We start from the raw sequence: 11,972 nt of genomic DNA on the forward strand, positions 1-11,972 counted from the left end.
TGGAGATGGACCGCGGAGAGGCAGATTATGCAGCAGAGGTGCAAAAGGTGAAAGCCGTTGGAATACATTGCATCGCTGACAGGAAGTCAAGGTGACCACTCGCTTCACGCCAGAAGGGAAACCGTCCACCTTTATTATCCCGCCACAGGTGTGAAGACAAATCAACTGAAATATTGACCTGCAACGAGAACAGACAAGCGCCTAAGTGCTTTTGTTTCTGCTTTTCTCCTCCTCTTCTTTCCTTTAAAAAAAAAAAACAGATGCGTCCCTGTCAGAGATAAAGACGTGAGCTACTTTTCTTTTCTTTTTTTCTTCTTTCCCAGAGGTTAACGTGGGTTTATTGGAGGCTGTCCGGTGAGCTAACAAAGTATTTTGTGTCTTAAATTTGTTTCTCAAGGGCAAACGCGTCCATGCGGCATGAGGCGGGCGGCGGGCGGCGGGCGGCTCGCTCCGTGATGTTTGGGCCCGAGATTTCATTTGGGAGCTAACACCATTTTGCGGACTGCTGTTCTCTGCACACCGCCGAGAGAGGGATAGGAGAGAGAGAGAGAATAAAAATGGGAAAGTTAAAAGGAAATGAATAACACCCCGAGGCCACACAACTGGCTACTGATTTCTATTTGTTTCTCAGTCTGAGGCTCCGCTGGGCCGCCCGGCACGGTGACCGACAATCGACATTAGAAACAAATGAAAAGGAGCATCGTGACATCCCATTCCTTCATCCAGGCGTGTGTGTGTGTGTGTGTGTGTGTGTGTGTGTGTGTGCACGTGTGCATGTGTTTGAGTGTGTTTATTTGTGCATGTGTGTGTGTGCGTGTGTGTTGGTGTGTGTGCGCATGTGTGTGTATGTGTGTGTGCTCGGTCTGAGGGGCCGGGCCACTCGGTGTGAGGGGCCGGACACGAGCCAATCACGAGCGGGAAACTAAAGGCCAACGAGGAACACCAGACCAAAGCTCCGAGGCACGGTGACCTTTAGAAAGTTGCTTCTTCTAAGGACGTTTTCTTTGCTTCCAAATTCAATTTATTAGCAGAGTAACAGCCGATAAAGACGGGGAATCAAAAGAGAAGGCGAACGATGAATGGACGAGGACATGAGAGACGACGGGTCAACATAATTACATCCCGCAGGAGTGTTAGATAAGAAAGCCACGACAAAAAAACAAATTAAACAAATAAGCAATTTACATATAAGTCTGTTGACCGACATTAAAAGGTTATGTGAACATTAACATAATTATTCTCATTTTTCTCAACCCTTTGATACACAAGCTATGCAAACCCCCCCACAACATGACCCGCATTCAGTGTGTATGTAGTAATACAAAAACTATTTCAATAAAAAATGAAGGCAGAGAAAATGAAAATAATGATTTTAATGGTTACTTTGTAATATTAAATGATTAAATAAATAGATTTAAAAAGATATAGCAAAGAAACACAGAAGGGAAGTGATACAAAGTGATACAAAAATGATTCCTGCACAGCAAATTGAAAATAGTTAATTTGTTGGTGTTGGTGAAATGTGAGCAGATGTAGAGTTAATTTGACCCTGTACAGAGTCAAATCTCGTATATGTAACTCTCAGTTGACAAATAGTCAGTGTCAAAACCGAGTGTCGAAACAAAAAGTATGGTAATTAAATCTGTAGGTGTCACTTCAGTTACGTTAACTCCGAATCTTTAAGTCTGAACTCCGAACCTGACTTGTGACACTGTAGGTGTTAATTCACCCCTCCCCCTCATGTACGTCACACACCGACTGAATCAAGCCAGTGAGTCTCCGAGTTCAACAAGAAGGCAGAAACTTCCTCCATGACCGTGGTGTATAGCATAACATTTTCGGTAAGTACTTTTCTGTTAACTAAGTTATATGTTTTGATATTGATATTTCTCTTCTGGCACGGTGAGCCACCGTTAGTCTTGTGTTATAACGGTAGCGTTACTGTGTGCCATCACTACACTTAACATTAGCGCTAGCTTAGCATTAAGCTAACCTAGCTGATTCACTCCCAATAATGCTGAAGACAGTGGCGGGCCATGGGTTTAGACCAGGGATGTGCAAACTACGAGACGTTTTAATCCGGCCCGCCGAGTATTATAAGTATTATACATTTTTTTAATTGTGAAAAAAAAGTTTTAGTTGTCGTAAAGTTCTCCGTTCCTGACTTGAGTTTCCCGAAGCACGATGAGGGCAACGGCTGTTTGTGTGTGTCTTCCGCACGGCGCGTACAGACCGCTGTAATGCCCTCTGCTGCGCACACAAACAGCCGAAAAGAGCGCTGAGCAATGAATAAGCATTAAGAAACATCAATGCTGGTCTGTTGCTGTCATTATGCTTTGGGAAACTCAAGTTGGGAACGGAGAAGTTGCTCAACAGTTTTGTTTTTTTTTGTGCACATTTGTGCACTGGGAATTGTGACTTTCTTTCCATCTCTCCAAGATCCAAATTCCAAAAAAAGTTTAATTTAAAAAATAAAAATGTTGTAAAATTGTGTAATGTCTTGTAATTTGTTTAATAATGTTAATTAAGTTTCAAGATTCAAGATTCAAGATGTTTTATTTGTCACACACACACACAGGGTGTGCAGTGAAATGAGTGGCAATGCTCAGCAGGAATGTGCAAGGGCAACAAGTACACACTATTTACAAATAAAAACAACACAATATTTACAGTAAGTGTGTGTGTGTGTGTGTGTGTGTGTGCCTAAGAGGGGCAGTTGTGTGGGTCTATGTGGGGTCCTGGTGAGGTCGGAGTTCACAATCCTGATGGCCTGAGGAAAGAAACTCCGTCTCAGTCTCTCTGTTCTTGCAGCGTGACTACGGAGGCGCCTGCCTGACCGCAGCAGCTGAAACAGTCTGTTGTTGGGGTGGTGAGGATCCTTCATGATCCTGCGGCTCTGGTTCTGCACCTCCTGGTGTACAAGTCCTGCAGGGTGGGAGTGTAGTTCCAATAGTGCGCTCAGCCGAACGCACTACTCTCTGCAGAGCCTTCCTGTCCTGAGCGGAGCAGTTGCCAAACCAGGCTGTGATGCTTCCTGTCAGGACGCTCTCTACAGCTCCAGAGTAGAAGGACTGAAGGATCCTCTGGGAAACTTTAAATTTCCTCAGCTGCCTGAGGTGGTAGAGGCGCTGCCTTGCCTTTCTCACCAGAGTGTCTGTGTTTGTTGACCATGTCAGATCCTCGGTGATGTGGACTCCCAGGTATTTATACCCGCTCACCCTCTCCACAGTAGTCCCGTTAATCCCCAGTGGTGAGTACGTCCTCTGTTGTTGTACCTTCCTAAAGTCCACAATCAGCTCCTTAGTTTTGGTGACATTCATGATGAGGCTGTTGTCCTGGCACCAGAGTGACAGATCAGCAACTTCCTCCAGGTAGGCCTTCTCGTCGTTGTCGGAGATCAGGCCCACCACCACTGTGTCATCCGCAAACTTGATAATGGTGTTGGAGTTGAACCTGGCCACACAGTCATGTGTGTACAGGGAGTACAGTAGGGGGCTGAGGACGCAACCCTGGGGGGATCCTGTGTTCAGGGTGAGGGATTTGGAGGTGTGTCTGCCCACCCTGACCACCTGTGGCCTGGCGGTCAGGAAGTCCAGGATCCAAGCACACTGGGATGTGTTCAGTCCCAGCTCAATCAGCTTGCCGGCCAGTCTGGAGGGACTATGGTGTTGAAAGCTGAACTATAATCAATGAACAGTAGTCTCACATAGCCCCCCCTCTGGCTGTCCAGATGAGAGAGTGTGGTGTGCAGTACCTGGGAGACAGCATCATCCGTGGATCTGTTTGGGCGATAAGCAAACTGCAGCGGGTCCATGGAGGAAGGAAGGAAGGCGCAGATGTAGTCCTTTATCAGCCTCTCAAAGCATTTCATGACCACCGAGGTGAGGGCCACCGGTCGGTAGTCATTCATACATGCTGGAGAAGCATTCTTGGGCACAGGGACAATAGTGGATCTCTTGAAGCAGGCGGGGACCACGGACTCAGCCAGGAGAGGTTGAATATTGTGGTGAACACTGGAGCTAGCTGGTTAGCACAGGTCTTCAGTACTCGCCCAGATATGCCATCTGGACCTGCAGCTTTCCTGGTGTTCACCCTCAACAGAGCCCTCCTCACACTGTGCTCGGTCACAGAGAGTGTGTGTTCATCCCCAGCGGTAGAACTCACCTCGGCTACGCTAACGGTGTTGTTGTTAGCCGGCGAGCTAGCGCTGTTGTTGCTAGCCTCAAACCGTGCATAAAATGAGTTCAGGTCGTCCGCTAGGGATGCGTCGGCACTCACCATTGCGCGGGTCTGCTCTGGTAGTTTGTGATAGTCCGTAGCCCCTGCCATAGGCGCCTGGTGTCGCGCTGCTCCATCTGTGATTCCACTCTGTCTCGGTACCTTCTTTTGGCGTCCTTCACCGCCCTCCTCAGTCCATAGACCGCTGCCTTGTACTCGTCCATGTTGCCGGATACAAGACCGGAGTTATAGGCAGCAGTACGGGCGTTCACAGCTTCACGGATGGATCTATCAACCCACGGCTTTTGATTAGGAAAGACCCTAACTTTTACCGTGGGGACGATGGTGTCCGTTAAGCGTTGCTATGAGGCTCATTGCTACTTCCAAACTCGCTGACGTCACTGGAACTGGATTGGATCATGTCCCAGTCAACGATACTCAGAGCGTCCTGTAGCTCAGCCTCTGATTGGTCAGACCACCGCATTACGTTCCTCGTCACTACCGCTTCCCGCGATCCTTTGTTTATACTCCGGAAGCAGAAAAATGGCGGCATGGTCTGATTTCCCTAACGGAGGGAGAGAGACAGCCTTGTAGCCTCTCTTGAATGGCGATAGCAGTGGTCCAACGTTCTTTCCTCTGGTAGCACACGTAATGTGCTGGTGAAAGTTCGGCATGACTTTTTAGGTTTGCCTTGTTAAAGTCCCAGCCACCACCACAGCGCTCGGGATACTTGTTCTGATGCCGACATAACACATCGTGTAGGTCCGATAGTGTTACGTCGGTGTCCGCTTGTGTAGGGATGTTGTGGGCTGTGGTGATGACCGGGCTGAACTCCGGGAAGGTAGAATGGACGGCATGAGATCGCCAGATGTTCCAGGTTCGCGAGCAGGACGAGAAAGAGTCTTAATGTTCTTGGGGTCGCACCACATGTTGTTAGTTATGAAGCAGACCCCTCCACCCTTAGATTTACCAGACTCTTCCGTTCTGTCTGCACGGAAAACAGAGAAGGACTCGGTTGGACATATGACTCGATCCGGCACCAGCGGGGTCAGCCAAGTTTCCGTCAGACAAAAGATGTTACAATCCCGCATGTCCCGTTGGAATCTGATCCTTGCCCTAAAATCATCCATCTTATTTTCCAGAGACTGGACGTTAGCAAGAAGGATGCTGGGCAAAGGTGGACGGTGGGCTTGAACTCTCAGTCTGTTCAATTCCGCTCCGTTTCCCTCGATGTTTTCGTCGTCTCCCCGTAGTAGCGCCTCCACTGTTGTTGTTGTGGTTCGCTCGTACGATCTCTGCCGGCCACGCTGGATCGATGGAAAAAGTGGACAAAAACCCTTGTTTTGCGCAAAAGTTTATGTCCAAAAGTGTGCTGCGGTCGTATGTTGTTAGTGCCGATGTGTTTGTGGCAAAGAAAATATTAAAAATAAACACAAAAACTAAAAGAGCGCACAATCTCCGCGGAGCTGCCGCGACGGCGACTGGACATAGCCGCGCCATCAAACGCGGTACTTCTATATGTGTGTGTTTGTTTGTGCATTGTTATATGTACATGTTTTTTCATGCGTGAGCAGGAACAATTCGATGATGCTGAGGCCAACACTGGCTATCTGGCTTGGAGACTCAAAACAGTCCAACGCACCACCTCTGACGGCTTTCGTCGGCGTTCCAGGAACGATTTCCAGGACAGCCCAACAACCCAACGAGGGACTCTGTTAATTGGTGGACAGCTCTTTGGTGAGGAGTGCAGAGAGGCTCTCTCAACAATTCAACACTCAACTGATCAATCTGTGGTTATAACATCTTCCGTCTTGCATGTTTTTCAGAGCTTTCTTGACACACCCGGATTGGTAAGGATATGCATTGATTATTTCATCTTATTTGAAATATTTCAAAACTGAATCCTTCTAAATGCAAAGCATACTTCATTAACCTGTATATGGCCATTGTGTTTCTGTTTAAAGATTGAACAGGATTTCTCAATGATGTTTGGGGCTGAAGTATCTGTGACAGTTTTTCTGTGTAAAAAATACCCAAATTGCCAAGTCCAGTAAAACTAAGTTGAAATAAAGAGTTATTAAGTAGCTGTTGAAGGCTAAAATAATGTTTTCTTTTCCATTGCTTTATTTTCTTCTTTATAAAATATCTTAGATGTCTTCAAGGCTGCATAGTGATATGTCAGCTCTTCTGTTGCTGTTGCATCTCCTGCCTCCTACATCAAGAGGCCACAAAAAACAGCCAAAGGAAGCTCAGCCCAGGCAGCCAACCATCCTGTAAGGTGTATTAAGGTATGTACCATCAGCCTTTTGTATGAGCAACATTTTAATTTTTGAGTGCTGCAGTTATTTATAAGAAGTGTGAGTTGCAGGTTGATATAATATATCCATCTAACTGCTTATTATGCTCAATATATGACTCTATTTCATTCAAACAACAGGAAGGAGCCAGCATCACTACATTCCTGGAGAAAGTTGGTGCTAGACAGCCCTTCCTCCTCTGCATCTGTGAGCAAAAGAAGAACATCGAAAGATTCTTCATCATTGTGGACCAGAAAGCTGTCCCCTTCAACGCTCGGACATCGGTGGCTGCTGTTGGTGTGTTATTCAAAGCTCACTATGTCTTCAGCATCTCCTACGACGAAGCTCTTTCCAGTTTCTCTACACCTTCATTCAAACCACGGTGTACATCATCAATGTACTTTGATGACCATTTCCATGCATATTGTATAGAGGAGCAAAGCAGCGAACGTGTTCTGATTGGTCTTGACGAACTGCCATATGTTAGACCTTTTGATAAACTACTCTAATGAGAGTGACAGAGCATACATTGTTCCATATTGTTGTATGTTTTGAAAAGCATTGTAAAATGTGTATGTGATGCACTGGTTTTAAAATAAATATGTTTTAAAACTATCATGTCCCTTTCCCTTTAACAAACTTTAATTTTCAAGTATTTCTAGTAATAAAACACATTGACACCTTATAGAGTTAAAATGGGAGTGACACTTGTGTAGTTAACAAACCATCCCTTGAGAGAGTTAATTATTAACACTACATACAAGTGTTAAAAAAAACTAACACTACTGAGTGTTACGAAGAGTTAAATTTAAACTCCCAAAAGAGTCAATAATAACACTATATTGGTGTTAAAGTACTAACTCTCCAAAAAGAGTGAAATTAACACTTTGTGGTGTGGACCCTTATACAGTCTTCAAAAGTGTTAAAATCAAATCTGAGTGTTAATTTGGCTCTGCTGATTTTGCTGTGTGGAATCCTGAATGATGAAATGAATTTATTGCGAAGATATTTACAATTAAACCTCCATCAGGGTCACAAGAAACATGGTTAGCCGTGACGTCATATTTTTTAGACGTGAAGTTCGTCCTCTTTTCTCCAGAGCGAGGAGTCACTAACGTCTCATCGTTTCCTGTTTTTCTAAAGACTCTGAGGACGTCTGCAGGAGTGTCGGGAGGAGTTGTGATGACTACCCCCCCCCCCAACCCCCCAATCTCATCCCGAGTCTCCCACAGGCAGGAAAACATCCACGTGTGTGATGAGTAACTTCTTTGAAATAAACAAACACTCAAAAGGGAAATGTTCGTGCAAAGCGTGTAGATATTTATAGAATTAGTTAACTTGTTTCTCACAGTAAGCGTGTCAGACAAATCCTAATTACACACACTCAGCCATTTTATTAGGTACGCCTGGTCAACTGCACACACTCTGAGAAGTGTTTTGGAATGAGTGCACACTACAACATGGACCTTAAATGTATCTGATTATGTCAAATGTAGAATTGAGTAAGTTTGGCTGTAAACAGTTAACTCAAAATGCTCATGTGGTATTAAATGACCCTATATATATATATTTCCAGTGATGTACTAAACCTACCAATGACAATGAAAATACCAAATGAGTAATACTCTTATAAGCCATTCTTTTACTTGTTTATTTACAATTTTCAAAAGAAACGGGAATACAGTAGAAGGTACAAATTAAATATTTTCCGGCCTACAGGCTGTGGATGATGGTTCGGTTCTTGAGGTTCTGGACGTACTCCTTGGCCTGGTCGAAGCTCGTCTTCTCCTCGGTTCTGGGCGGCGTCCCCTCCACCAGCTTCACAAAGTAGTGACAGTAGACTCGGTCCATGATGCTGCACATCCCCCTGCCGTGGTAACGGATCCGCTTCAGGTACTTCCCTTTGCCGGAGAAGGACTCCGCTGCGGGGTTATTAAAGAGGGGATGAGATAAACACAGAGAGAGAGATAAGCTACAGAATACTCGTTTAATTTGTAGAGGTGCCTTTGAATGGAAGCTGGTAACACGTGGGCCTAGTTTAAGCTTATCTGTGATAGCGTCCTCAACTCCACATAAATTACCCGCTCTGCACACCGTCAAACTTCAAAAGTAATCTACTGCTTCAAAAAGTTTAAAAAAAAATAAAGATTCGTGACCTGAGGCGAACTGAAGGTCGTTTGCACTGATATGGATATCTGGGCTTTTTGGCCAATACAAAGTACCGGTATCCAAAGCCAGTTTAGCCAATTAGTAGTTTTCCTCACTGTGTGGGACGAGGATCCCTTTTATCTGTAATTATGCACAACTTAGACATCGACTGGCTCTAACTCATGACGGAGACGGCTGCATTTGAAAGTGTGTTTGCCAGAGTGAAGAACAGTTCAAGCCAAACTGACCCAGCAGGGAAACATCTGATGGCTTTTATTAGAAATTAGAGGAGGGGTCAAAGAGTCAGGGGCCGGATTTGTGTTTTATGGGAAATGCAAATATAGATGCAGAGTGGTGTATAGAAAAGTAAAAGATAATTAAAGGGGTGCCAGGGTTTTTTATTAAATATATATATATATATATATTTCCTCAAATGATTATTTTGAAAATAGCAAAATCGTAAAAACAGCAACATGGGAAGGAAAAAATCAGTTATTTTATGCATCAACCAATTGGTCAAAATCTAAACAATAATTACAATTCCAGTGTAAATGATATAGCATAATTCAATTCAGTAGCTCGACCCCGATTGTCACGATACCTGATCCGGCTATATGATCCAGTAACGACCCGATTGTCATTTGCAAGTGAAAAATAACAAGTCTGAATGTTTGAATAAACACTGCACCTTTAAATAACACAGCTGCTGTACCAAAACACAACGATTAATTAAAATGTCGAACCGTCATAACCAACAAGGGCTGGTGTTCAGTTTAAACTCCCAATCGCCACGATGTTAACTAAAAACCAAAAAGGTGACATTCAAGAGCACTCAACTAAATAATGTGCAGGAGGTTACATTATTGCTGGAGACACTTACCTACATACAGGTTGGATTTGTACTCTACGTTGTGGTTTTTGACCGCCATCTCTTGAGCTTCCTCAAGAACCTGAACAAACAAGAGGAATACACTCATGCATATAACAGAAATACACTTGTGGGACAAGCCGTCATCAGGACAGGAAACGCACATAAAAAGGTGAACACGCCGCCACGAACCTCTTTCATGACCTTTGCTCCTTTCTTGTTGTTGAACTCCAGCTGGGAAATGGCCTGGTCGATGCTCATCCCTCGGATCTGTGGGGGGGGGCGACAGTGAGGTGACGCAATAACTTCACTGGGGCCTGTGCGGCGTTGCAACGGCCGATGGGCACAACGGATACGATTACAACTCAAAAGGACTGAAGGTTTGTGTAGCCATGGAGATGTATGAGTTTTCTATTTTTTTAGAATGGAAAGTGTGAAGTTCTAGACCCAAGGGCCACAAAACATTAGAGTCCAGCAGGGAAGCACCGGCCCCCGACTTTTATGATTCGACTACGCTACACACACACACAATATTAAAATCTCTTAAGCTTGCGTGAACCATGGACCTTATTTCCGGCATCTAAACACTTTTCCCAATCACGTGTGTCAATAGATTAGTTGCCGGACAGATTGAACTCTAATTTAAATTGTGGCTTCGTTCCTCGCTGCACTCAGGACTATTTTATTACTTTTTAACCCTTGTGTTGCCTTAGGGTCATTTTGACCCGAATCAATATTACACCCTCCCCCCGCCTTTGGGTCATTTTGACCCGATTCAATGTTTCACCCTCCTGTTACCTTTATATTTACTAACATATTTTACCCTTTGGGTTCAATTTGACGCCAGCAATTAAAACCTCCAGAAAATTATTAGAATTAATATTGTTTTCCAAGTTTAAGTGTGAGGCACTTTATGTTTGTTTGTTGACTACCGAAAGAACACCGACATTAAACATTGAATGGGGTCAAATTAAATGCATTCCTACAAAAAACAAACACACTTTAACATTAAATATAAATGTAGGATCATTCCTGCAGCGCTCTATACCAACAATAATATGTCCAATATATTTGTATTTGTTATCAAGTATGTGCAGTAGATCATGACAAAACAGTAACAATGCCATCTCTCACAATGGCAAGTGTAATAACATATGCATATCGGTGTGTACTCAAATACTATCCATCACATTTCTGTGCACTGGTATTTACCCCAAATTTCTTTCGGCTGATCGTCATCAACAGGCATTTGCTTTAAGCGTGTGACCGAGGTGACAGGCGAGATATGATTTACTTGAAGATATGATATGGAGGAAATGCTCCGCTGTCGGTCTCACCAGTTTGGCCAGGTACCACATCTTGTCTTTGCTGTACTTGATCTGCCTCCTGCTGTGGTGGACCTCCTGGAGAACGAACAACCCCCCGAAACAGTCAGATATTTGTTGAGACAACTTCAGCACAGTTTGAGGGATATGGAAATGCTTTCGTTACTCAACAGAAATATTGACACTTCACATATTCCTTTCATCCACTCAGTTTCCTGCAGGTGACAACCTCTCCGAGACGTCCCCTCTAACGCCGCACTTCATATTCAAAGCAGACGGAAAAGACCCACCGCTGGTCTGCGAAGGTCATCGAGTTGCTGAGGAGGAAACAGCTTCAGGTTTCTCCTCTCCCAGGTCTTTGATTCCAGTGACGCGCTGGTGTGGAGACATGAGAGCTGCTGGGGACCGAGAGCTGGTAACCTGGAGAGACATTCAGGGACAGGCAAAACAAAAGGTTTGAATTGAATATGTGCACATTCACATGTGACTGATCTCAACTTGCTCACTTTCTATGCTCATATCATCCCTCTGAGGGTCGCTACAGATCTCTGTCCAACAAAACACTCTTCTTTTAGGTGAACATTAAGCTTTTTCTACTATTTCAGGATACTTCTGTTTTAATTACGTATGTCAATGAGTAATTATGCTGACACTGACCTTATCCTTGTTTAGCATGTGTTCTGATAATGTGGAATACGTGTGAACTGTATGTATACAAGTATATTATATAGTATGCGTAGTATACAAGTATATTACGATAAAAACGAGCTGGCATTACATCGGTAAAATGTGTCCGTCTGCAGGGACGTTAACGTTAGCTAGGGTACTCTAAGTTACGGATATCGATGCACGTACCTTGAATGCAACACCCCGGATAAATTCCTAATAAAAGCCATCCCTGGAAACAAGTACAACACCGTTAAAAAAAACGTCAGCAGACACGATACATGTCATAACATGTTACGTTTGTGGAAAAATCAGGCTGCATTTCTCTTACCACGTCCTGTCATTGAAGTCGCCATCTTGCATTTTTACGACAGCACAGTGTCTGCTTTACGGTAGAAATGTTTACATCCTCAATAACGATTTGCCGTTTTTTTCTGAATATAAAGTGTC

At 44.2% G+C, this 11,972-nt stretch overlaps 1 protein-coding gene and 1 long non-coding RNA gene across 2 annotated transcripts; one reads left to right on the plus strand and one right to left on the minus strand.

The window, feature by feature from the left end:
• The first annotated feature begins 5,459 nt into the window (after positions 1-5,459).
• On the plus strand, positions 5,460-7,130 carry LOC130212347 (uncharacterized). Its single transcript, XR_008835310.1, has 4 exons — positions 5,460-5,955; positions 6,045-6,068; positions 6,183-6,506; positions 6,656-7,130. It is a non-coding gene; the product is annotated as an uncharacterized LOC130212347 (long non-coding RNA).
• A 1,020-nt stretch (positions 7,131-8,150) lies between these two features.
• On the minus strand, positions 8,151-11,920 carry mrpl22 (mitochondrial ribosomal protein L22). The gene is made up of 7 exons (XM_056443486.1): positions 11,854-11,920; positions 11,712-11,754; positions 11,147-11,276; positions 10,869-10,934; positions 9,724-9,801; positions 9,544-9,613; positions 8,151-8,437 (listed from the first exon to the last, which is right to left on the minus strand). The coding sequence occupies exons 1-7, from the start codon at positions 11,876-11,878 to the stop codon at positions 8,229-8,231; spliced, it is 621 nt and encodes a 206-aa protein (XP_056299461.1). The 5' UTR covers positions 11,879-11,920; the 3' UTR covers positions 8,151-8,228.
• Positions 11,921-11,972: the final 52 nt, after the last annotated feature.

The sequence above is a fragment of the Pseudoliparis swirei genome, chromosome 3 (assembly GCF_029220125.1).
Source record: "Pseudoliparis swirei isolate HS2019 ecotype Mariana Trench chromosome 3, NWPU_hadal_v1, whole genome shotgun sequence".
In the NCBI taxonomy this organism is placed as follows: Eukaryota; Metazoa; Chordata; class Actinopteri; order Perciformes; family Liparidae; genus Pseudoliparis; species Pseudoliparis swirei.